The 25,516-nt window shown below is 41.6% G+C and overlaps 3 protein-coding genes across 13 annotated transcripts; 2 read left to right on the top strand and 1 right to left on the bottom strand.

Moving 5' to 3' along the window:
• Positions 1-1,665: 1,665 nt before the first annotated feature.
• Positions 1,666-9,572, top strand: LOC115679117 (protein FAR1-RELATED SEQUENCE 4). 10 transcript variants are annotated; one of them, XM_056309780.1, is made up of 6 exons: positions 1,666-1,816; positions 3,063-3,298; positions 4,138-6,343; positions 6,520-6,573; positions 7,811-7,997; positions 8,527-9,572. In XM_056309780.1, exons 3-5 carry the CDS (start codon positions 4,337-4,339, stop codon positions 7,955-7,957), a joined length of 2,208 nt encoding a protein of 735 aa, XP_056165755.1. In that variant the 5' UTR covers positions 1,666-1,816; positions 3,063-3,298; positions 4,138-4,336; the 3' UTR covers positions 7,958-7,997; positions 8,527-9,572. The 10 variants fall into 10 exon arrangements, with proteins under 10 accessions (XP_056165755.1, XP_056165754.1, XP_056165756.1 ...); XM_056309779.1 differs by lacking the exon at positions 8,527-9,572 and adding an exon at positions 8,110-8,382; XM_056309781.1 differs by lacking the exon at positions 8,527-9,572 and having other exon boundaries at positions 4,142-6,343; positions 7,811-8,083.
• Positions 9,573-10,662: 1,090 nt separating this feature from the next.
• LOC115679286 (DNA damage-repair/toleration protein DRT100-like) lies at positions 10,663-12,226 on the top strand. The gene has a single exon (XM_030602888.2). The coding sequence runs from the start codon at positions 10,868-10,870 to the stop codon at positions 11,954-11,956; it is 1,089 nt and encodes a 362-aa protein (XP_030458748.2). The 5' UTR covers positions 10,663-10,867; the 3' UTR covers positions 11,957-12,226.
• Positions 12,227-12,706: 480 nt separating this feature from the next.
• On the bottom strand, positions 12,707-20,040 carry LOC115679049 (uncharacterized). Of its 2 annotated transcripts, none has more exons than XM_056309777.1 (12): positions 18,460-20,040; positions 17,607-17,809; positions 17,308-17,505; positions 16,774-16,845; positions 16,312-16,407; positions 15,971-16,050; positions 15,777-15,852; positions 15,257-15,467; positions 14,835-15,028; positions 14,180-14,288; positions 13,833-13,922; positions 12,707-13,711 (listed from the first exon to the last, which is right to left on the bottom strand). In XM_056309777.1, the coding sequence occupies exons 1-12, from the start codon at positions 19,046-19,048 to the stop codon at positions 12,966-12,968; spliced, it is 2,664 nt and encodes an 887-aa protein (XP_056165752.1). In that variant the 5' UTR covers positions 19,049-20,040; the 3' UTR covers positions 12,707-12,965. The 2 variants fall into 2 exon arrangements, with proteins under 2 accessions (XP_056165752.1, XP_030458448.1); XM_030602588.2 differs by having other exon boundaries at positions 14,180-14,285.
• Between the last annotated feature and the right edge of the window lie 5,476 nt (positions 20,041-25,516).

The following is a 25,516-nucleotide window of genomic DNA, read 5'->3' as shown; positions in this document are numbered from 1 at the left end:
GATCCAACTGATCTTGAAGCGTAGACAATTTGGACATTCAAGGATGAAGAGTGATCGATATGTCTTTAATAAGTAAGTTAAAAAGTTGAATTGCGGGACAGCATGCTGACATTCTCGTGAAGCAACTAAAGTTTGTATACGGCATGCAGCTGTTTAGGTAAACGAGGGGCACACATTTAGAGACCATACATCGCCACGTTGCAGTTTTGAAAACTGCTAGGGTTTTCGCAAGATCAGAGCGACGTGCCAAAGGGCACGAGGCAATTGGCGCGTCGCTCTGATCTATTGTTATATCATATGCCATGAATGAGAACGTATGTTATATATTTGTACATCAACGTTCTCAAATGCGGTGGCATAAAATGTGATACCCCTTTTTTTCTATAAACTGCATGGGACCTTTAAGAAACCCAACGAGCAATGGTCTCGTTCGGTCAAAATGCAGTCAATGTAAGCCTCTCTCGACTGTGATGGTGTCGAACCAAAATCTACCGATGCCCATACACTCGATAGAATACACTTCAGGGGTCGCTCCGAGACTCGTGCAAACTTTGAAAGATTACACGGATCTTGTCGTAAAACTCATGTCGATAGATAATTCAATGTCGCCGAGACGGTTAACAACTTTTGTCTGCGTGTCATGATCATATTTGTAATTCGTGCAGGTCCAGAAACATCTTTACTTTGATTTCACGTACTAAAAAAAATTGAAATTTAGGATGAGAACGCGTTGATTCGTGTCGACATGTAAAGTTAAACGTGTCGTGTTGTGTCATATCCGAATTTTCCCTATACAATTCGTGTTTTACCCGGTGCCGGTGCTATTCGGCATTGTTGGCCCTAGTCGAGACCTTGGTTTAAAGTGCACTTTAGACCCGCATAAATATATTCCAAGGACCTTTGGGTTCACTTAGTACCCCTCGCGGCAGGAAGTACTCAAATTCACCATACAAAAACACGAGAACCAGTAAGCCCAATTGAAATAGACCAAGTTGTATGATAACGGGCCTTACGACGCAAGCTCGAAGGCTTATAAACCCATGCAGTTTATAAGAAAAAAAGGCCTTTCTAATTTGTCGCCCTATGCGACTATCGCTGCACAAATCATATTGGGACGATGGACATCTTGTTATTGTGTGCTAGTCGTTTCCATCAACTGATACCGAATTAAGAATTTGGACAGGGTTGGAACCTGTCCGCCTGAATATTTGGTTTAAGGCGCTAACAGAACACCAGCTGTCCATTGGATGAGTTGGTGTCCAGCAATCGCAGGCTGTCCAAGGTTTTCCTTGGATCAAAGATAGATCGCCAAATCCAATCTGTGACCTTTCAGCTTGCAAATAAAGTGTTTGACTACTCGACCGATTGTCGTTATTGCATTGATCATGCTGAAAAACGACATTGGAGAAAATTGTTGATCTTTTTTTTTTTTTTTGGGTTAATCTTCACCGATTGATATCAGGACACGTTTTGTCGAAGTCATGTTACCCTTGCATATACAGTATTGATCATTGGAGGCGCGACAGGTAAATTTTGAGACGGGAGACAATTCACGGCGGTGAAAAGTAAGACCCGAAAAACACCACTCAGTCGGGTGCCCGTACAACCTATCCGGAGCCCCGATTCCTCCTCTCTTCTCTGCTCCGCAGCCAAAAAAGGACCCGAAAGCAAGCATTCGGATATCCGGGTCCGACTCCACCTGCATCATCATCATCATCATCATCATCTTCTTCAAGAATCTCTCGCCTTCCTTCTCCGCTCTCTCTCCTGTTCCTTCTCCGGGAAATCGCTAATCTCCAGCTCGAGGAAGTGATCGGTGAGTGCTCGTATGGCTTGTTTCGAGAGTTCGCTCGCTCTTGCTCGCAGTTCTGGGTACGGTCCTCGCCAGTGATGCGGCTGAAGAACGATTCATTGGGGGTGGTTTCAGCTGTTCTTCTGGGGATGCTGAAATCCTTTTTCGCGTTTCTTGAATTGGGTGCATTTCGGGGTTAGAAAGATTCGTTCTGTGTGCTGCTTGTGATGTTTGTGCGCTCTGTGTCGTGTGTAGCGGAGCTCGTCGTCGTGAGGAGCGCGAGTTCTTGATGACTAGCTTGCGCGGTTCTTGAATTGGGCTCCTTGGTAATGCTGTCGGGAGTGCAAAATTCTTGATAATCGACTCTGAAAGTTTGATTGGGCTACGTTACTTAGGTTCTTGCTTGAGAGGAAAATTCAGTACGTTGTGAGCGGAACCTAGGTGGATCGAGCATTTACATGATGTTAGTATCGAGCGAATGGACTTGTGATCCTTCCATCTGCGTGTGTCAACCGGATGAATCTCGTAGATTTCTATTCTCTTGCAATCCTAGGGTTGGTCACATGTGAAAGATGAGGGATGAAAAAGTCTTCACCTGATTAGTAAAAGTTTGGCAACACAAGAACCGTTATCGGGTTCATTCGGAATTCGAGCTTAAACGGCTCGCTTTTGTTAGTGAGGAACGAGAGGCCCGATAAAACAGCACACTGTATCATTAACGATACCACATTCCTCTTGTCGCTGAATGTACATGCAGCAAGCGGTGACAAATGGCTGTGTGAACTCAATGACTCGAGATGTTAATTTTGAACATTCTGAGGTTAAGATGTTCTTACCCATTTGGGAAATGTTTAAATTTTCTGTGTATTTAGGTCGAACCATTATCGCTGCGTGTTAACAGCTCCACCCGACATGGACAGGGTAAATCTGCTGTTGTTTGAGTTTTAGGAGTTGAAGGCAATGGACGATTTTTGGAAGGGTCTTGGTAACGAGAACCCCCAGGTCACTTTTCGACCATACCCAGGGCACTTGTTAACCATACCTAATAAAAAATGTTTTCGTTTTTAATGCACTGATTGTGCATAGCACAAGACAATTAGTACTTGGGAAACGAAAAAATGTTTTTATTCGGATATTTAACAAAATCCATTTTGGAATTGGAATCTTACCGCGAGACAATTCACACAGAACAGCGATAGGATATCCTCCACTCATCATTCAGCTATTTCAATATGCAAGCATTTATTCACAACTTTAGTTATTAATGTAGGATGTGAGGCTTGAAGTACCTTGAGTTATTGTTAGACTCAACGAAAGCTTCTCATTGTAATGAGAACTTTTTGTAACTCGAAGACAGTCTTTATAAGGAGGAAGCTAAGGAGTTCTCTTCAAAATGATGCAGAACAAAAGAAAAATTGGTGAAGTTGCTCTGCAATCAGAGCAGATATCTGATGAGCTGAGTCCTTTGAAGTATTACCCTATGATAAGGATGAAAGAAAAAGCCAGGTCTCTTGAATACTTCTTCTCATAGTTGTACTCCAAACTGTGAGTTTGTAGGCATTGAGTGAATGTATGGCTGTCTCCCTAAGGTATCGTTTACGAATGCCAACTTAATGCTTTGTGGATCGTCATTGATCTCAGATCTTTAATTTCTTTATGGACTGAGATATGCTAATAAACTACCGGGGAGAAGGTTGTGGTTGTTTCGTCTACAGATTAAAACATTTTGTATTTTCTTGTTATTGCATTCATATAAACTGGTTATAGATTTTCAACTCTCCCTACTGTTGATTAGAAGATCGATTTGGTTTGCCCGTAGTTTAACATGTGTTAGGTTTATTCTCCTGGCTTTATGCCTAACGATTGAAGCTGGATATCTTGATGAGTGAGTGTGTGCAACATTTTTATTGTCATATACTAGTCTTGAAGCACACAGATACATGCATGCGAGAGAGAGGAAGAGAGAATTTGTTGGTTTCTGTGTGAATGGAGAGAGAGGGTGTTGGTTTTTGCGTGAATGGATAGAAAAACGTGGAGATTGGAGATAATGGGAGAGTGGCAAGGATTTTCGTTTATTTATTTTTGACAGCTATTAATGAAATGGCTCTACCAAACAAACTAATTCTTTTCTCCAAGGTAGTTGATATATTTGATGTATAAAATCCATCTAGGAATTTTTTTTGGTTAACAGTAGATTTTCTTAGACAAGAAAAAATAAGGTCAGTGTGCTATTCAATCATAGATAGCTTTTAGCAGTCATTTCCTCATTTAACAGTTGTACATTGTGCTTTGTGCATAATCTCAATCGTGTTGAAGGAATAAGTGTTTTTTCTTCTTTTGCGTAGCCAGAGTGTTAGAGGGCAAAAACTCCAAAGTGGACAAATACAAGTGTTGAGAAAGAGCATTGCATGATGAATTCTCTCTCTTGGAAGATGCAACAGTTTCTGGAGATTGTCTGAGAAGTGAGAGACTGAGTGCAATCATTGAGTAGAGTGTGGTAGACTTGAATGTGTGAAGAGGATTTTAAGTATTGGGGATGTGGAGATGGAATCTGATAAGGTCACAGCCAATACAATTGCAGAACCTCGTGATGACATGGAATTTGAGTCACATGAAGATGCATATGCTTTCTATAAAGAGTATGCACGAGCTGCAGGTTTTGGTACTGCCAAATTGAGTAGTCGCCGGTCTAGAGCATCGAAAGAATTTATTGATGCCAAGTTTTCGTGCATACGATATGGGAATAAGCAGCAGTCAGATGATGCCATTAACCCAAGACCTTCTCCTAAAATAGGTTGTAAGGCAAGCATGCACGTGAAGAGAAGGCAGAATGGCAAATGGTTTGTTTATAGTTTTGTGAAGGAGCATAATCATGAGCTTTTACCTGCCCAAGTGCATTTTTTCCGGAGCCACAGAGATGCTGATCTAGTGAAGAATGATGTCCGCATGCGGAAACGGAAAAATCTATCTTCAATGTCCAAAATGTTCGGTTCATACCAAACTCTTGATAACTTAGATAACTACTTGAGAAACCCACACGATAAAGGGAGGAGCTTGGTTTTAGAGGCTGGTGATGCTCAACTGCTGCTTGAATTTTTTATGCATATGCAGGAACAGAACCCAAAATTTTTCTATGCAATTGATCTGAACGAAGAGCATAGACTGAGAAATGTTTTTTGGGTTGATGCCAAAGGCATAGAAGATTATTCCAAGTTCGGGGACGTAGTTTCTTTTGATACTACGTATTTTGCAAATAAGTATAAAATGCCCCTGGTACTTTTTGTTGGAGTGAACCATCACTGTCAACCCACATTGTTTGGTTCTGCATTGATAGCGGATGATACTGCTTATACATTTGCTTGGTTGATGCAAACATGGCTGGTGGCAATGGGAGAACATGCACCGCAGGTGATACTTACTGATCAAAACAATGCCATAAAATCGGCTGCTGCAGCTGTCTTTCCACATACTCGTCACTGTTTTTGTTTGTGGCATATATTAGACAGAATTCCTAGAGAGCTTGAGTACTTGGGCGTTTGGCAAGACACGTTTGTTGCAAAATTCAACAAATGTATTTTTGGATCATGGAATGAAGCAGAATTTGAGAAGAGATGGTGGAAATTACTTGACAGATTTAACCTTAGAGGGGTTGAATGGGTCCAACTGTTTTATGAGGACCGTATGCAATGGGCACCTACTTTCATGAGAGATATATCTTTTGCTGGGTTGTCTGCTTTTTCACGTGCGGAAAGTCTGAACTCCTGGTTTGACAAATATGTAAATGGGGAAACTTCATTACGAGAATTCATTGAAAAATACAAGGTTATTCTTGAAGATAGGTATGAGGAGGAAGCAAAAGCAGATTTTGACGCATGGCATGAGGCACCTGAGTTGAAGTCTCCTTCACCTTTTGAGAAGCAAATGTCATTAGTTTATACTCATGAAATCTTTAGAAAATTTCAGATTGAGGTCTTGGGAGCAGCTGCTTGTCATCTAAAGAAAGAAAGTGAAGATGAGAGAGCGACAATATATAATGTTAAAGAATTTGAAGATGATCGGAATTACGTTGTGGAATGGAACGAGTCGAAATCGAGTCTATATTGTTCATGCCATTCATTTGAATACAAAGGGTACCTGTGCAGGCACGCTATGATTGTTCTTCAAATGTCTGGTGTTTTTAGCATTCCGTTGAGATACATTCTGCAGCGCTGGACTAATGCTGCTCTAAGCAGGCATCCCATCGGTGAAAAATTGGAGGATATGCAGTCCAAAGTGCGTCGTTACAACGATTTGTGTCGACGAGCTATAATATTGGGTGAAGAAGGGTCTCTTTCTCAAGAGAGTTACGATGTTGCATTATGTGCCATCATGGCAGCTCTCAAGCAATGTGCAAGTGTAAATACTCCGGCCGAGAATGAAGCGCGTCCTAATAACTCAACAGTCCATGCAATCTGCAATGCTGAAGAAGAGAACCAATGCAGTACATCCAAAGAGCAGGTACCTGATCCTAAAGCCAGCAACAGAAGTAAGAATACAAGCAGAAAAGGAAAGGTTTGTGATTCAATTTCTGTACAATTATTTAGTAGTCATTTTTGTGACAAGTATGTGTGTACAGCTTACATACAATCAAACGTGCCTATGCTTATTCATCTGTTTCACTGTAAATCACGTCCCCGTTGGATTCTTCAATCGTTTGCGATTTCAGAAATGGCTTTCTGATGTTACAGATAACGGAGCCTGATCTTCTTGGAGCCATGGCGCAAGATGGTCTTCATCAAATGGTTTGTCGCTCTTCCTTTTAGGCTATCACTAAATAACATGGGCTTTTTCTTTGAACAGGAATGTAGGTTGAGTCTGGCAAGCTCACTTTGTAGGATTTCTGCTCGTGATTTAATTCCTTTTACACAGACTTATGCGAGCGTTAATATTCTAAAAGCTCTGGCCTGTGATCAATCTTAAGATGCTATGCTGATACTAGGGCTGAGCGGTTCCAGGTTCTTTACAAGTTCCACATGGAACCTGAAACCTATCCTCGGGGTACAAGTTCCTCATTTTTTGGAACCTGGAATCTACCCTGTCACAGGTTCCAAGGTAAGTTCCAGGGTCTAACGGGTTCTTTATTTTTTTATTTTTTATCAAAACGAAAATGAACATATCAATACTGACCAAACTTGTCATTCATCAAAAAGAATACAAAATGCTAGTTTTCCTGACATTATGGTTCAAATAAATATAACTAAAATGAGAAGTCATTGCGTGAATCAATACTAGGGGTGAGCAGTTCCAGGTTCCATATAGGTTCCACCAATGATAATAGGTTCCTTATTTTTTGGAACTCGGAACTTATCCTATCACAAGTTCGAGAGTCGGTTTCAGAGTCTACTCAAGTTCCTCCTGTATTATTAATTGAACAATTGTAGCGAATCATTACCTTTAATGATCACCACTTACTTCTATAATCCACTAACCACAACTTATATTTAGACACACGAAGAATATAAAATATTAACAAGTTATAAAATGAAGGCTCAGAGTAGTGGTTCCAGATTATATTATCATCATCTAACGCCATGAAACACAGCAGAATCACGCGAAGATATTGACCAAGAAAAAACACAAAAAACTTGTTTAGGTTTCAGGTTCCAGGTGTAACCTGGAACCTGGAACCTGGAACCTGTCCGTCGAAATAGGTTCCCCAATTTTTGGAACCTGGAACCTACCCTGCATACCTTGGAACCTGAAACATGCAGGTTCCTACTGGTCAGGTTCTCAGGTTCTAGGGTAGAACTTGTAAAATGCTCACCCCTAGTTGATACTGGGTCAGATAATGGGCCAATCAAGTTGATAGGCATGGTATTTTAGGGCTGCAGTGTTATACAATTGGGTTGTAGATATCGCTGCTAGTGCATTTTTTTGATAAGGCCAATGTCTAGTGCTAGCCTGCTAGGATAACCAGTAGGCATGCACTTTCTATCAATCGATACGTTCATGATGAATTTTTTCTTCTCTGTGTTGCAGGAGGTTCCCCAGGTGAGAACAGTACATCTACACGGCATGGTGCCGATGCAATTGCATAATTTGGTGCCAACAATGTTTCATAATGTTCCATCTACACAGTTCCAAAACGTAGCTTCGATGCAGTTGCACGACAGTCATTTGCCTTGACAGCTCAATGTTCTGCTGTGTTCTGTAAATTTGTGGAAAGGTAGGAAAGGGCCCTTTTTCTTTTTCCCTTTTGCCTCCTTTTAATCTGTTCAGATGAGTTAAATAATTCATTCTTTGCTGCTTACATTTAATCGTGTTTCTTTCTTTCTCAGTCTTCTGCTTCTGCATTTCATCTGTGTTATGGGGATAGCTCAAGTGCATATTGTGGGTTTGGTGGAGGTCGAAAATCTGTAATCAACTGTCAAATGTATTCCAAATCAGATGAAACTAAAAACATAAGGCGTTAAACTTCTCTACTTTTGAACATCTATTAGAATCCGCGGCATTCGAATAGTTTATAGGAAATCATCAGCATGCCATTTCCTGTAATTGCTGCAAAAGAGTTTACATGACACCTTGAGATCTTCCATTGATTATGCCCACAATTTTGTTAAACGGGTTAACATGGCTCACTGTCCGACCTCATCGTATGTTTTAAACAAGAACGAGCCATAGGTTGATTTAATGGCCCTGGCTTTGTCTTGTCAACATTATGAATGGTCATGTTCGATGCCATGTTTTGTGCACAGCCATGTGAACTATTCCAGCACGTTCCGCTGAAGTCCGGAGTTTCGGTTGTTGACTCAACCAGTAAGCACCTGAACTAGTCAGAACTGCGAAACCGTTCAATCTTGAGAGAACGAGAGATCAAAGATATTTAAGCAGGGGAAATTGGCGGTATTGTACTGCAGAAATTGGATCTAACTTCTTGTTTAGATTGAGGACTATGGAAGGATGGAGAGTGTGCATTGATGTATTGACAGGAACAAACAGACCGAGTGAGTCATTGTTAAGAAGTATGTTGCTGATTGCCGAGCTGAATGGGTAGCGGCTTAGCTAATCTTCCTATAAGATACAATCATACACAACAAATCGTTTGTGATCATCATGACTGGACTAAGCGAAAGATGAGTGCGAGTTCATGCAGCCGCTTCCGCGGTCCTGATTTCGCCTTCTGCATTTTAGTTCCTCTGCTTCAGTGAGTAACAGTGGTTGTTCGGTCCATTGATCTCGCGACTTGGTATTGGAAAGGGGACTTGGCCTTGCTACTCGGTTCTTGAGTGTCTGTCTTGCCTTCGCTTGCTCTAGGGAAGAAGGATGCTCATGCTAGTTACATTCTGGTTCACGATCAATGAAGACTACTAATTGTCCTGGTTGAGTTCGTCATGGATAATTACCAAAAACGGAGAACATGCCAATGGTGGAATTGAAGTCTAGTTGCATGGAAGAATAAGCAAATGGCGAATTCAACAAAATGCGATTTCTACTTCTGGGCACTGTAAACATCGTCATTCTCTGGTGCGATTTTCTCGGGATCAGATGATCGAAATTCCTGCTTCCCGACATTCTCAATGAGAAGCAGCGAAGTGGTGCCAGAAGTCCAATTCATACAATAACACGATCTATATTTGGAGAAGCATAACAGCCCCTCTTTTGTGTTTTCTCATTAGGCTCAATGAAGTGAAGGCACTGAGTAAGTTCAGATCTTGAAGATTACAAGTTCTTTTCCCAATCATGTGAGTTTTATTCATCTCTCTACAATAGATAGATGCAGAGTTGTGATCCAGTTTCATCATTTCAAGAGCCTATAAGTCTCATATCTAATACACACCCTGTTCAAGTCGCCACCGCTCGCTCATATATATGTTGCCGTCGCGATTTATTGCCGGTGGATGCCAGAGTTTGAAAGTTAATGTTAATAAAGAAGAAAATCCCAATTCCCAAGCGACAGTGAGATGACTGCAACTATAGTTTATATATCCAGGGCGATGGAAAACCATTAATTTTTTCTGGTACCAGCTGGGTTTTCGGATTTCTCTGCGAAATCCAAGGAAAAACAAAACCTGTCAGCTTGCTCACAACCAGTGCGTCTTTCCTGTTTCTTTAACCATTTTCATGGAGGGGATTCAGCAGAAGATAAGAAAATCATTCAAAGAAACAATCTTGCCCGAGATCATGGCAACAGATGGGTTCCAAATTCAGCAGATACCTCGTTTTTCTCTGCAACTTGCTGGATATTTTCTTCGTCACCAGACAAAAAAGAAGATGGAGTGTCCTTGAAGGAAATGCAATCCACAAGACTCGTGTCCCTTCTACACCACTCACACATCCAATGTTCCCTCTCTCCTCTATCTCTCTCTCCCTCTCTCTGTCTGCTTCTTTCTCTGGGTCCATCTTAGCTTGCCAAACAGTGTCGAGTGTAAACGCACAGTACAGTTTTGAATCTCCCATTGAAATTGGTTTCCTTTGCACTGAGTTTTTTGCAAATGGGCAGAGACAATTATTGCACTGAAATTGGACAAAATGACATGGCAAGACTCTGGTATTTTCACTGCTGAACAGACATTCAGACACCCCATTGGACAGCCACGGGCTTTTCCAGTCTGTAAGTTGCAGAACTTGCATATGGTCCTTACAATGCAATGGACCTACAGACTCTTGCATTATTTCTGAAAACAGTCGTGGACGACAAGATCGGCAAATGGAATCGTACACATGATGTAACAGACCCCCTCTGATCGAACGTTAAATCACGTAGTTTAATACATCGACTTATGTATATTAATCTCTGTATAGATCCTCGAGTACTGAGCCAGGATTTTTCAATAGTTCTTTATTACCCTAGTACTATTCAGCATGCAATCCTATCACACATGCTCCGTTCGGGGCAAAATCGTCAGGAGACACGGATAGTATATATATAAGCCTATATAATCTATGTCAAGTCCTTATGTCCCGAACATCAATCTTCAGCTTTCACTAGTTCACTAGCACTCGGTTGATCTTCCCTCTGTTTTCCTCTGTACTCCTGAACAAAAGAGGCATCACAGTAGATAGCTAGAAGAACAGAGAATTGGGTTGCAAGAGAGGATGAGTCTTCTTCAAGTAATTTTTGTTGCGTCGTTACTTGTTGCGCTCACTGCCGCCTGCCCGCCGTCGGACCAGGCGGCGCTGCTCTCCTTCAAAGCAGCGCTCCACGAGCCCTACCTTGGCATCTTCAACTCCTGGACCGGCCCTGACTGCTGCCACAACTGGTACGGCATCAGCTGCGACCCCGAATCCCGTCGCGTCGCAGACATCAACCTCCGGGGCGAGTCCGAGGACCCCATCTTCGAGAGGGCCAAGCGGACCGGCTACATGACCGGCACGATATCTTCCGAGATATGCAGGCTCGAGCGCCTCTCCAGCCTCACCATCGCCGACTGGAAGGGCATCTCTGGCGAGATACCCGCCTGCCTCGCCTCATTGCCGTACCTCCGGATCCTGGACCTCATTGGGAACCGCCTGTCGGGCGAGATTCCGGCGGACATCGGGAGGCTGAAGCGGCTGACGGTGCTCAACGTGGCGGATAACATGATAACGGGTCGGATCCCCAGCTCCCTGGCGGGCCTGTCGAGCTTGATGCACCTCGACTTGAGGAATAACCGGATCTCGGGTCCGCTGCCCCAAGATTTTGGAAAGCTGAGGATGTTGAGCCGGGCCCTTCTGAGCGGGAACCAAATAACCGGGTCGATCCCGGCATCCATATCCCAAATATACCGGTTGGCGGATCTGGACCTGTCCTCAAACCGGCTCTCCGGCCAAATCCCACCTTCCCTCGGTAATATGCCGGTCCTCGCCACGCTGAACCTGGATAACAACCAAATCTCGGGGGCGATCCCGGCGAGCCTGATCAACTCGGCGGTGAGCAACCTGAACTTGAGCCGGAACTCCATCCAGGGCCCGATACCCGACGTGTTCGGGCCGAGGTCGTACTTCACGGTGCTGGACCTTTCCCACAACAACCTGCAGGGGCCGATCCCAAAGTCAGTATCGGCGGCATCGTTCATCGGGCACATGGACTTGAGCCACAACCACCTGTGCGGGCAGATCCCGGCGGGATCGCCGTTCGACCACCTCGAAGCCTCGTCGTTCCAGCACAACGACTGCCTCTGTGGGAAGCCACTAAAGGCTTGTTAGGACAAATTATGAGAATTTGGGCTGCAATTTGGTGGGAACAGTGAACATGGAGCTTGCACAAAATGTCGGTGAGACGATATGATGCTAGCATGATTTCGTATTAAATTACGGTGTTAATGATTGAGAATATGAAGATCTTCATGCACGTAAATGCTGCATGAAATTAATAATAGCGATGATGTCTTTTAGAGGAGGTTGTTGTGTAATTCGGGGGGAGCCACTGCAATTGCTGGTAATGCAATGAATGATCCAATGATGTTACGTCGACAACTCACGATGAAGTGACATTCGACATGGACATGTTTTGTACCGATGCGACCACATGCGTGACTTCAAATTTGATGTCGGATATTGCCTTAGTTTCGCCATCCGATCGATGTGATCATTATCAATTGTATAAAAGTAAAATGTACCGCGGCGAAAATCGGAACCAAGGTTTAACCTTATTTGGAATAAATCAATTTTCGATGCAGTCATTATGGTTAACACGAGGAAAATTAGTGAATTAAAAATCCTATAGTCCGGGTCATTTAACAAGTGGTCCCGGGGAATTCGTTAACGAAATCCATGCGTCATGTTAGGCTCTTCCTTCCTCTTTCGTATTGTGTTTTGGTTTTTGGAGACCAATCGATACACCCGACTCAAATCGCATTGGCATGGTCTCGGATCGAAAAGGAAAGAAGCAGACGCGAATGCCAAACAGAGTGGCCTTTCCGACCAGAAATTAGCAGAGACGCAAAGAGAGTGCAATTACATCAACCCCGCTTTTTTTTCCATATAAACTGCAGTTGATCATTCTGATCTGATCTGGTAACATGTGAAAACCCATAAACCCGGCAATGCAAACCAGAAGAACAGAGTAATTCGCCACCATTAGGCAAATCTGGGTAAGCCAGAGAAATGTGCGGCCGCCGGCCGAACATAAAAGGCGTCATCACTAAGCTAAGACTAGAATATACTAACCAAGCATCCTTCTCTTATTCCGGGGTACTTCTATACAAACCATCTTTCAGGACTGGATGTTGAAATAAACGGTGTACGATTCATCTCTCAAGCTCATCAACGGCACCAAGAGGAAGTTCCTCTTTGCGCCCTTCGCCACGAAGCTCATAGGATGATACAACCTTATGGCGTCTCCCAATGTAAAGCTGCTTGCACTGTTGAACTTACTGTCAGAGGAATCCGAGACGCACCCCAGCTTTACGCTGGAACCCTCGCCAAAGTTCACCCCCGTGTATATGTAGCAACCTTCCTGGCTTTCCGACTCCAAGGACACGGTCTCCGCCTTCCCGTCCAGTCCTGCGACCACGCGGAAGAGGGATGAGCTGCCCTTGCTTGATCCCTCGACTACAAGGTCCTCATCTTTCCCTTTTTGCACCACCACCATTCCGGGAAAATCGAAAGGTTCGAGCATCACCGATTTCCCGATGATGCCCCCTCGTGACCTGATTCCTAAAGCAGTGGGGTCTTTGGAGACGAGTCTGAAGGTGACGTGGACAGCTGAATCAGTGCCCGGCTCGGGGGACTTCTCCATTGTGATGGATTGGTTCGTGTTGGTCAGGAAATAAGACGAGCCACCTGATTCTTGCGAAAGAGAGAGCAACTGAGAACTGTAAGAAGCCGGAATGGAAGTTATCCAATTGGATAGAGAAGCATTTGACTCGGCTTTGATTTCCCAGTCTCCACTCGTCAGGCCCGCAAGAAGATAAGGCCCATAAAGTATCGCGTGAACGGAAGCATACTCGGATCGGTCATCTGGACATAGTTTAATACAAAATTTTCAGTTTCACATGAAAATACCTAAAGATATTGCTCAGGGAGCGCTCCTGACTGCAGAAGCATATGCCCTGTAAGCAATGGGGAGCCGTGACAGTACCTTTGATAGCCTCTGTCCGCAAACCGAGGGGAAACTGAAAGGTCAGCTTGTCACTGGGGCTCCATTTCTCCTTCATGATGATAAAATTACCTGCACCAACAAACCATATGTTAAAAATGACCGTGTCAAATTTTAGACTGTAGCAGGGGAAAAATCGGATCGATTTGCAGAACTCTTAATCTCCATTAACTAATTTCTCTTGAGGTTGAAGCTTTCAATTAACCAATTGATAAAAGAAAAGACGAGTTGCAATTTCAAAAGGAAAATGCCATGTAGAGCAATCAAAAACTAAGAAATGAATTCTGATCAAACGGATGCTGCACACGAATTGATAACACTAAACGCACCTGGAGTTGGTCGATTTAAACTTTTTCCATTCAAATCTGCTTTGGCACCATCTGAAGAAGCCCAACTCGGTATTCGGAAATTCAGGGTAGACAACTGTCCTGCTGTCTGATGAAATAAGTAGGAGAGGAGAAACAATAAGAAACCAAACACTGCCAAAAAAACGCTAGAATCCAAAATAGACTAATCTCACGTGTGTTAATTGAATTAGATGAATTCACACTAATTTCAGGAGATGCTATACGTGATTTAAGGAAGATTTGAAAATCGTGTATTCAGCGTGGACAGCTGATTTTATTGTCATGTGGTAGCTTTAATATGAGACTCATGATACTCCGGAAGATAATTTGCTTCCGAAATGTGAATTCGACGAATTAACTTTACACAGTATAGTATGTGCACAATGCCATCATTCTTCTATTTATCTACTTTCGGCATCATCAATATGTATATAGGAAAATGAAAGGAGGTTGCTTCTTGTGGCCATTAGCCAATGCGGATGCTTTGAAGTAAAGAATGCAACAGATTTAAAGTCATTGCAACATAAGCACAAGACGCAGCAATTAAGTTGATTACATCTGAAGGAAAGACAATGGAAAGGCAGCTTAGGCAGGTAAAATTCTGCCTGCTCGTCATGCATTGCCCAGTAAGAAGTACCTCTGACGAAAAAGTAAATGTTGCTCGAAGATAAGGATCCCACGATGACAGAGCATCGATTTTCTGATTGATCACAGTTCCCCCTGCTTTCCAGTTGAGTGAACTCGATACATATTGAATTATGTAAAGACTGGGAACTTCTCCTTGCTCTTCAAAATATATAGAGTCTCCCAATTTTGAAAACGACTCAATTCCTACAAACACAAAGAAAGAAAAAGATCATGTAATGGACAAACTCCACAATACAACCCATCATGTTAGTAGGGAAACTACAAGATAATATGTGGCTAATTCCTGAAAAAAAGAACCAAAGAAAGTTTGGAAAACAACTTGAATAAAGAGTCATATTCAACAAATCACAATATCCGCAGACTCCATATTACTGAGAAAATGATCACTGAGAAAGCTATTCGATTTTAGACCTGTCCCATAGCAGCACCAGAAGGAGTCAAACTTAGTTCCCCATTTATGATAGCTTCTGGCCTTGGACACCCCGCGACCCAAAGGAAGCATGTAGATCATGATACCGGGCTCAGTCCCCCTCTGAATACTCAGCACGCCATTTGTCAATGCTCGCTCATAATAATCTGCGTATGCAACTTCTTTTGTCCATCTAAACAAGTTGCGACTCACCTATAAACCAAGCTCAGCAGACGCAAAAGAGTCGGTCAACTAATAAACTTGCATAACTAAACAAATGGAGCCATCACTTGGGATGGATTAAAAGGTTTATGACAAACAACTAGACGTAATCTAGGTCTTAGTTGATTAGCTTTGTACCAACAGTAGACATTAGACCATGCTTACATATTGCAACTTCTGAAGTATATTGTAAAATACTGCGTCAAAATTTCCTTTGCACAGTCAAAAGAGAAAATATATCCTGACTAAATCACTTCCATAGGAGACCAAGTATAGTGTTAGTCAGAGTATTCAGATTACCTTCAGCATGTTATATGTGGTGCATGATTCTTCATTTTCTGTTTCGAGAGTGGTCGCTAAACGCTTTGGGTCCGTCCTGTCAGACCAACAGATAAAGAGGATTACCATGATGACACACGCATGCCTGCGCAGACATATACTTACATATATATATTTAACTTGAATCTAATTCTCCTTCAGAATTCATTCTATACCAGAATTCCCCAACTGATGTGCCACCTGTTGCATAGCTGTGAGAGGAGTTCACAATGTCCATGAAGAATGTCCCTATAGTCTGGTGTAAAAAGTTACCAAAAAGCCATTAGACAAAACATTGCGAACCTCAAAGGATGAGATGTATAACCATTGAAAGCGTGGAAAAACAACTAGGTTAAACATGTAATTTATCACAAAGTAAATCTCGAAGAAAGCAGCCTTCTCTGAGAAAACAAGAAGGTCGCTGAGATCTGGAAGACACGATGTTCTATACAGTTGTTTTCGTAAGTAAAAATTCCTTTTCATGCTATCCTACAATTTGAAAATCAAAGTATGTTACCTTGTATAGTGGATCACCAGTAACTTCATAACGCATCTGGGATCCAATAACAATTGGGATATGAGTATTCACATGAAAACCAGTTATGTCGTCAGCCTGCAGGTCAAACAAGATAACTTCCGTGAAGCTTTTACATATTTTACTGAGCATGGAACCAAATTGTTGAAAGCCTAGAAAAAGAGAGAATCAACATCGGAGACACCAAGAAGCAAAACACAGAGACACATGAAAAAGGTAACTTGGAAATACACGCATATATGTCCTCAAAATGACAAAGTGTAATATAGCAATTCCTTGCAGGCTTGCACCATCGGTTACAAATCTAACTTAGAGGACTCATCCAGCTTTAAATGTTCCTCTCTGAACCTCAAAAAACATTGGAGCGCTTGAAAAATATTACATGTTCTCTGAAGACTCAGAGTAACATGATGAGAATACTGATGAAACAATAATGGTTTTTACCTGCACAGCAAGCAATCCTAGAAAGCAAGGCTTGTCAAAGAGATGAGCCAACAATAAATGCTTGGAATCATTCTGCAACAAAAAAGTAAAAGCACAAAGTCAGGTTTAAATTCTACAACTTTCGAGATAAGTGAAGTGCTACAGTACAATGAAAAGGGCTCACCAAGCAAAACCTTTCTGATTTAAAAATATGCGAGAACCTCTCAATAAATGTTACGATTGATAGCCATTTCCTCTTTAAATGCAGAGAAAGAACACTTCTCTGCTCACTCACATTAGCTATCAAAAAAACTATTTTCCTCCCAAAGATTTATTTTGTGACTCTAATCATCAGGCAAGAAAGGGCATGACTTTCTCAGACAACTAAAGGCAACCGATATTGCAAATTCTGAGAAGGGCATTGGATTGATCTATGACTATCTAGTGTATCACCAGAGAAATTGATCAATACAGCTTTGTCTCGAATCAATCAAGAGACAATAGCCCGGATCAAGTTCACATGCAGTTGCGCAAAAAAACTTGTAGTTCATATACCGTTACGGTGAATAACTGGTAAAGGACGTCATTCATGCCACCAGTCTCTTCATTGAGCGACAGCCAGTGTCTTTCTAAAGAGTATTTTGCGATCACATTCTGCACACGACTGTAGAAGTAATCAGCCATCCATGTAACCATTTTTAAAGCTTGCTTGTTGCCAGCAAGTGTATATTGATCCAGAAGGCCCGCCATGATCTGTCGAAGTAGATACCCAAGACGTTACTTTAAAGCTTACCAGACTCCAATCAAAACAGGGAGTGCTGCATTAAAAAATCCCAAACACTCGAGTACTGTACCTTGTGAATGGTGTAATATGGAGCCCAGACTGGTTTGACAGCTTCGAAACGATCAAATTGCTCGGATGGAAAAGCCGAAAGATATCCCGTGCCCATTTTCTCTTGACAGGCAGCTAGAGCAGTCACTACTGCAGACATTCTCTCTCCAATACCATCATTGTAAGTGCTTGCCCACATATGTGCCGTCGCACTCAAATAATGCCCTACAAAACAGGAAAGCAAGATACTCAAACAATAGTGACAGAAAGATCACGAGCTAATTTCAACTTCATTGTCATCCAATCTTGGATCCTAAGTAATCAATATAGAAGTCCAGTCCAGTAACTGCTTGATAATCAGATGGTCCTAAAAACGACATACTGCTCTAATTGTGCACTTAATGAATAAACAACGCCACATCATGAGAATATCTTACTCCAAGTAAGATCCTCAGCCTAAATAGGGCTCTCTAGATTATATTATGCGAGACAAACCAGAGCAAACACCAAAATTTCAGTGATCCAATAAAATATTCAAATATCATGCTACCTTCTCCACCACCTATTCCTACTGAAACAAAACCTGTTCCTTTTGAGACTAACACGAAAATCATCACAAAAAAAAAAAAAAAAAACTAATTGTTACTAAGTGTATGACATGGAGTGTTAGAGATGGCATCCCGCCAAAACATAATTCAGCCAAGGAACAGGAACACTTAATGCCAGAGAGAAGAGATCATCCATTCATGTCATATGATGTGTTCCAGAACAAGCACATCACTAGACTATAGTAACACAATGACTAACCAGTTCAACGACAAAGGGGAATAAAAATAAAAATCAAAAGAGCTAAAGTAATTAGGAACCAAACTAACCTACAAAGTGACCCCGGAGCTCGCAAGTCGGTTTCTCCCAACCACCATAGGCCGTTCCCGGTGTCGGCAAACCCGCCGTTTTCCTAAAGCTCCACACCAAACTATCCACATCCAACAACAATAAGTATTCTAGGTTTGTCTGCTGCGCCCGCCATTGAACTGAACTCGGATCCAATCTCACATCATGCAGCGATACTTCCTTAAGGAAGTCCCCTGGTGAATTAGACTCAGCAGAATTCTTCAATTTCCGGTATGTCATTATCCATTCAAATTCCTGTTCTTCTCTTAAGAATCTTCTTGGGAACAAGTTGGACCAAGCCAACTCGTCCGTCGGAATCAAATGGTAGTGCGAGAACATCTCCTCTCTCCATGACTCATTGTTCGATGATAAGAGCTCGTATCTAAGTGTGTGTGATGAAAGCTGAGTAGGAATGTTGGTACACTCCTTACACAAAGCACCATTGATCGAAACAAGCAAGATTAACAACTGAAACAAACAAAAAGCCTTCATTCTTTTGGCACTGCACTGGATTGTATTGTGCAAAATCAAGCTCTGAAGAACCACACAGAGCAGATAGAATTTGGTCATTATATAGCGTTTGCAGTGAAAGATGAGGGAAGATAAAAACGGAGATTTTGACAAACAAAAATGGTAGTAGAGTATAATTGGACCCAAAAATCCAAAACTACCCGGAATGGAAAAAGCTAAAGATCGGATTAAGGGTACAATTTGGTATGAAATACCTGGGATTACAGAAAGAGAGAAACTTTGGATAAAATTGGATAAAGAGGCGATAGAAAGGACACGCTTTTCTGAGGTGGACTTGCGCAAAGAAGCATTAATCACATACACAGCAAGAACAGTGCAACGAATATCTCACGGGGACCTCTCTATATATTCAGGAGACACCTGGGAGACGGAGACTGAACTGAAGCAATCAAGATTAGCAAAACCCACCTCGTGAATTCATCGAAGTTAGCAACTAAATAATTATATAAGCTAAAAATGGTGGGGGGTGGGAAGCGGGTGTATCGACAGTAACAATTCAACTGGCATCAGCAGAAAGCGAGGATATTTTACAAGAGGTATGTACACGTACAGCACGCGTGACCCGAAACAGAGACCGAAGGAAGCAGAGAGAGAGAGAGAGAGAGAGAGAGAGAGAACGGTAGAGAGGAGGATGGCGACAGGGGATAATCACGGATACTTCGTCGTTTTCCCGGTCGTGGTGGTGGGTGCGGTTTGACCGATGAAATTTGCAGCGATTTTGGAGCTACTTTCTACTCACGCACGCAGAGGAACAGAAACAGAAACAGAAACAGCGCTTTTCGGCGGAGACATGGTCGTGCCATGCCGTTTGGATCTCTCCGAGACTGCTTGGATCTATCATCAGAGAAGCGGCGGCGGCGAGGTACTTCAAAGCGGTCGCCCCATCTTAGCCGACGCGTCGAACCGCCGTGCCTGACGGTCCGCTCCTCCTCCCTCCGCCGCACTCTCTCTCTCTCTGAGTCTCTCCGATGGAGCAGAAAGAAGCACGGGCAGAGAACAAAGCAGAGCGGAGAGAGAGAGAGAGAAAATAGCAAGCGTGCGGCTACTGCTTTTCCTGTCGTTCATTACATCTATATTTATATGCTGTCTTTTTTTTTTGGTCGAAATATTTAAATATTGAACTGTCCAGGATTAAATATCAATTATGGAAAAAAATACACGAAAAACGAAAGATATATTTCGATTTTAATTGACTGCCACTAAACTAAGTTTATAGGTAGGAAGTGAAAAAAATTCGATGCACTGGAGCGAGAAAAATGAACTTATAGATAGCTATTTTGAAAACCGGCTTAATTCTCTGAAGAACCCCAAATTTTAGGTCCGGTCTCAATTTCGTCCCGAAACTTTTTTTGTCTCTAGAAAAAAGCCCCAAACTTTAGATCCAGTGTTAAATATGTCCCGAACTTTTCTTTGTCTAAAGAAAAACCCCCAATTTTAGATCCAATCCCAAATCTATCCCGAACTTTTTTTTTATCTAAGAAAAAATCACCCATTTTTACTCTAGCCCCAAAATTTTCTCATTAGTACTCTGTCGAGAAATCATCATTACTCGTCCCTAATCTTCATATCTTAAAACAGTTTCATTTTGGAAATAATTTTCCATTTCACCTTGTTGATGGGGATTTGTTATCGATGTGAAAATGCCACGTAAAGTTGGGACCGTACCATAGGGGTAGATTTGAGAATAGATCGAAAGTTGGTGATTTTATTTTAAACAAAACAATATTCAGGGCGGGTTTGAGACTTGATCTAAAGTTTGGGGTTTTTCCTGAGACAAAATAAAAGTTCGAGACAGATTTGGGGCTAGACCTAAAGTTTAGGGATTTTTCAGAGACAAAAAAAAGTTCAGGCTAGAATCAGGATTCAACCTAAAGTTTGGATTTTTTTTTAAAGGAAATTAGGCCTTTGAATATAATCATTTCTTTGAGAATTTATAAATATATTCACGGGAGCAATATCTACGAAATGGATACAAAGAAATATTATTTTTTTTAGGGAAAAGTAGCTGCTTGAAAGTAGGGACCCTTTTTCTGATCCAAAAAGGGTTTCTTAAAATTGGATATCCGTTGATTTTTAATTTACATTTTTGTCCATACATGTAATATATATTTTTTTAAAATAGACAATTTAGGGAGGAAGAAATAAAGCAGGTCCCATGAAATGGGACCTAATGTTTCTTTTTAACTAGCGTGTGGCAAATATGCATATGAAATGCGTCTTCTCAAGAAATTTGATAGTTGCAAAAAGAATAAAAATGTATAAAGTGTGAAAGACAAGCTGTGCAGAAATGGAATTGCTCGACTAGGATGCGTATGAAATCACTCTCCCGAGGCGACAATCCTCGCCGGATACAACTTAACCTCTCTAGCTCTCTCGATACCGACACGCAAAAATTAGAATGGCTTTTCTGACATCAGAACACTGAAGTAATGTGTATCGTGAACAGACATAACGATAGGACGGAACGGATATCTTCCGACGGACATGTTTGTCCGAAATATATAACATTTATTGAAAAGAAAATTTTGAAATTGTTTAATCACAGCTTTTTCATGAATTTCGAACTTCCGCAAAAATAAAAAGCTTCTCGAGACAAGTCTAAAGCCCAAGTGCCCCATTCGAGCTAAAATGTAATGAGACCTATCCATTGTCCAAAGTCTACTTAAGCAACAACCCCTGCCTTCTCGTCTTTTAACCAAAAAGTTATCTTCCATTTTTCTTGGGCGAGACCTTTCTTCTATATTCACGTTACGAACACTCTACCGAGATGCTTGTTAAGTAATGTAGATCTTATGACCAAAAAAAAAAATATAATGTAGATTTTATAAAAAAAATTTCATTCTGTTATATGATTATCAACATGTCAATTATCAATGGACGCATGTTTAGGAGTGTTGTAGATGTTAGCAAAATACTCGTTTTGTTGTGATTCTTAGTAACCATTTCTCTCACATGAAAGGTTGTTCATCTCTGGGTTTCGATGCAAGTTTGATAATTATTAAATTTGTCGAATGACAAAATAATTAGGATCATATGCCCTGAGAAACACCACGACGTTCCTCATACCACGAGGAATAAATGGCTACTCGCGTGCCAATGTGGATGGCCTAATTTATGATCGAAGTAGGGTCCGGAAGGCGCGAAATGTGGTGAATGATGTACCACTCAAGCGCTACAAAAAAATAAATGTCTTTGGTATAACCGTATCCATAACTGTACACGACATATGTGGATCAGCATGACGTTATAGGCTACGAAAAACAAATTTCTTTGATATTACCGAATCCATTGTACAATGACATATGTGGGGTCTTGATGCATGGGTCATTAGCTGGCAATTCATCAATTTTCTGACTGAAATTGTACAATGAACTTCGCCTTTTTCTCTTTAGACAGCTTGAATTGGCCTTTGCCCTGATGCTCTACCCAGTCACTCGAGATGATTCACACAACTATAATATTCTCCACCAAATTGCTCCTCCTAAACCTTTGTGTGGAATTCTAATGCAATCATTTTGATTAATTTTCGTCGGAAATCACTGTCGCGACGGTCCAGTCATTGCCAGTCGACTCACATGACACGTCGTATAATATGTTTAGCGTTGATTGGATAATTGCCTCCGCATGTATTTATAATACATTTTCCTTTTTTTGAATTATAAAAAACACACTTTTCATTTCATAAGGTGGAGTATGTATGTGGTCGATCCTAACATCCAGTTAGAATTATCCATGTGTGGTGTTAATCTTGGCCGATCGGAATCTTAACAGGAGTGACTGATGGCAATGTTTCACCTAACAGTGGAATCTATCATTCTACTCAATCAAATCCAGCTCTTCAAGGAGAGAACAAGTGGCCCATCTTTGTCATGTCTTCTTGAGTTCTCGTAAAGAAATCATCGCCCCCACAATTGAAGCAAAAAACATCAGGAAAATGCCAAGATTGTTCTTCCTCATCACACACTTGCTGCGCTTTTGGAAGCTTGCTCAGCTCCACCTGCAATCTTCATCACGATTGATTCAATATGATCTTATCTTCCTTTGTCCATGATGCGACATGAAGTATTCCCTAACACTCTGTCCATTAGGGTTTCGATCAGATTGATAATGTCTAAAGATTCATCTTCCTGTACATCGGCCAAAGGCCATGTATGACAACAAAGCGCCATTAGCGTCCACGTTTCTCTGTGCATGGTACAGACAAGCCGCTTGATGAAGATATATATGATTAACAAATGATGTTGATAGCAAGATATACAAGTTAAAAATCTAAAACTGATTTTCAAAATGGGGATACCAGCATAACGTAACGTGTTGTTCTTAGGTGTTAATTAACAATCGGCTTTTCATTTAGAGGCTCAGATACAGTCCGTTGTATTAGTTAATATACGGATATTGTAAACCAATATTAGTATATCTAGCATTATCCTATGATAAATTACTTCAGAATCTGCGCTTTTTATGCTCGCACATTTCCTATTAACAAGACAAGCTTAGAAATCAGAGAGAGAGAGAGAGAGAGATAGATAGAGACAAACAGTGGCCAATGAATCGGGACTAGAAAATTAGATCTTGTGAAGTGTGTTCTTGTTTTCTTCTCTTGTTTGTTTTCCATCCACAGCAGAACCAAATCAAGAACGATGTTCGTAGGAGAGAGCGGAGCTGAAACTGAAAGCACCAAAATGTGTGATGGTCATGAAATTCTGGGTCGGATGAGTCTGGCTCACTACAGTACCCCAATCGTTGACGAACAGGTGCGTAAGCAAACAAGGAGGTTGCGATGGATACGTGTAAAGGGCTTTTTGCATTATCATCGAGTGAAAATCTACACTTGTCTCTCGTTTAGGGCAACGCGAATCCGTCCACTTTATAACTATACGAATGAGATCTAACCTTCAATCCTGATGGCCGCCGAATCAAAGAAGAAGAAGAAGAAAAGATCTTGTAAGGTGGGGAACAACTCAGACATAGGTTAGTAACAACTTTTTCTTCTGCGTTAGGTTTTGACTCATCAACTTTTATTGAGGAATAAAAGGCCAAAGTCCGCAACCTATCAAAAAGTGCAAAACTCACGGGCACGCGCACACACACTCACTCACTATTTACCTACTGCAACATCACCTAAGAAGATACCTGTAAGAAATACGACCTTTTCTTTAGTGTTTTTCACTTATCAAATTAGGGTAAGCACACCTAAAAGGGATGCTGACTTTTTCCTTACAAGCTGAGCAACTCTGGGTTTAGTATGTATATGTCAGAAGATTGATTGCGGGTGCCCCGCTTAAGTTCAAGAAGAGTGAGATGGGCACATGGTGGAGTGCAAGGAAAGTGCAAGACATGCCCCATGGAAAGACAAGAAGTCCCTTATAAGGTAAGTAGAGAGTGGAGATGAGCGGGTAAAGGATTGTGGTCACATCTCCTACTTGCGCTGAATTAATAATATTCTTGTACCTTTCGCTGGACAAGCAATGATAGAAGTATCAAACTGTCGTGTTTAGGAATGGGGTATGCCATGAAAGTAACAGATTATTGTTTCATTGAATGTTGTTATGCAGTTGGAAGATGACCCGTATGAATAATGCTGGATCAGATCGAGCGGCAAAAACGATGGTGTGCATCACAAAAAGTAAAATGCCCCAAGTTTGATTCCCAGTTGACTCGATTTCTCGATGTCATATTTTGAAAAAGTAGCTTTCTTGCGAACTCTATACTTCAACTACAAATGACCTCATTTTTTACCACATTGAATAGGTAACTGTAATGTCGTGTGTAGAATATTACCGGACAACAACACGGAAATGCATGTTTAAGATGAAGGGACTGTCGAGCAGGTTTCGATGCCGACCAATAGTTAGTACTTTTGGGCCCGCCCCAAATAGACACCATCTCGACCATTTGTTTTAGAGGCTTGACCCAGGTCGATCGGCTGAGTCGATTTAAACAGTCTTTGAGCAAAATACCTAATGGAAGTGTGGTTTATCAACTTTCTTAGTGTGATATCGAGCTCTAAAACCAGTCTAAACAAAGGAAATCATGTCGGTTACAAAGTTATCCTAATTCTCACATTGAGTACGGAAAAAAAGATTGTTTTTCTTTGTGGGCAAGAGAGAAGAAATCTCATTCAAGTAGTACAGTGTAGCAGTAGACCGTGGAACAAAAAATACCAGTAAGGATGGATCATCAGAGAGAGCGAGAGAGATGGGAGTCTTAAGGTTTGTAGGGTTGGGCAACATCAACATCATCCAAGCTGGGACGGAGCTCAGTCACTCCTTCACGTTCGATTGGGTCTTGTGATGTGCAAAACATCAGCAACAAAGATGCTTCGACCATGAGGAAACCCTCGGCCCAAGCGTGTCTGGTCTGGCCGTAGGATCAGAAATATTCAAGGTCTTAGGCCCAATCCCACCTTCATATTAGCAGCCATATATGTGAGAAGTGGATTTTTGTGAGCCCTTTTTGTACTAAGTTAAAGTAACTTAATTGGGATCGATTCCCAATCTCTGCAGC

Source organism: Syzygium oleosum, unplaced genomic scaffold, assembly GCF_021117445.2.
Source record: "Syzygium oleosum isolate NSW1041296 unplaced genomic scaffold, Sole_v2.1 Sole_v2.03, whole genome shotgun sequence".
NCBI lineage: Eukaryota > Viridiplantae > Streptophyta > Magnoliopsida > Myrtales > Myrtaceae > Syzygium > Syzygium oleosum.
Note: the sequence above shows the minus strand (reverse complement) of the source record. Positions and strands in the feature narration are given on the sequence as shown.

Bases quoted from the DNA above. Each gene is read 5' to 3' on its own strand.
- LOC115679049 (XM_056309777.1), bottom strand. From the start codon at position 19,048: ATGACCAAATTCTATCTGCTCTGTGTGGTTCTTCAGAGCTTGATTTTG. The intron at 15,853-15,970 runs GTATAGAATGAA...TTGGTCTGACAG, and splicing joins ACATCAGTTGGGGAATTCTG to GACGGACCCAAAGCGTTTAG. The intron at 15,029-15,256 runs GTCTAAAATCGA...TTGTGTTTGTAG, and splicing joins CTGGTGCTGCTATGGGACAG to GAATTGAGTCGTTTTCAAAA.
- LOC115679117 (XM_056309780.1), top strand. From the start codon at position 4,337: ATGGAATCTGATAAGGTCACAGCCAATACAATTGCAGAACCTCGTGAT. The intron at 6,344-6,519 runs GTTTGTGATTCA...CTGATGTTACAG, and splicing joins ATACAAGCAGAAAAGGAAAG to ATAACGGAGCCTGATCTTCT. The intron at 6,574-7,810 runs GTTTGTCGCTCT...TCTGTGTTGCAG, and splicing joins AAGATGGTCTTCATCAAATG to GAGGTTCCCCAGGTGAGAAC.
- LOC115679286 (XM_030602888.2), top strand. From the start codon at position 10,868: ATGAGTCTTCTTCAAGTAATTTTTGTTGCGTCGTTACTTGTTGCGCTC.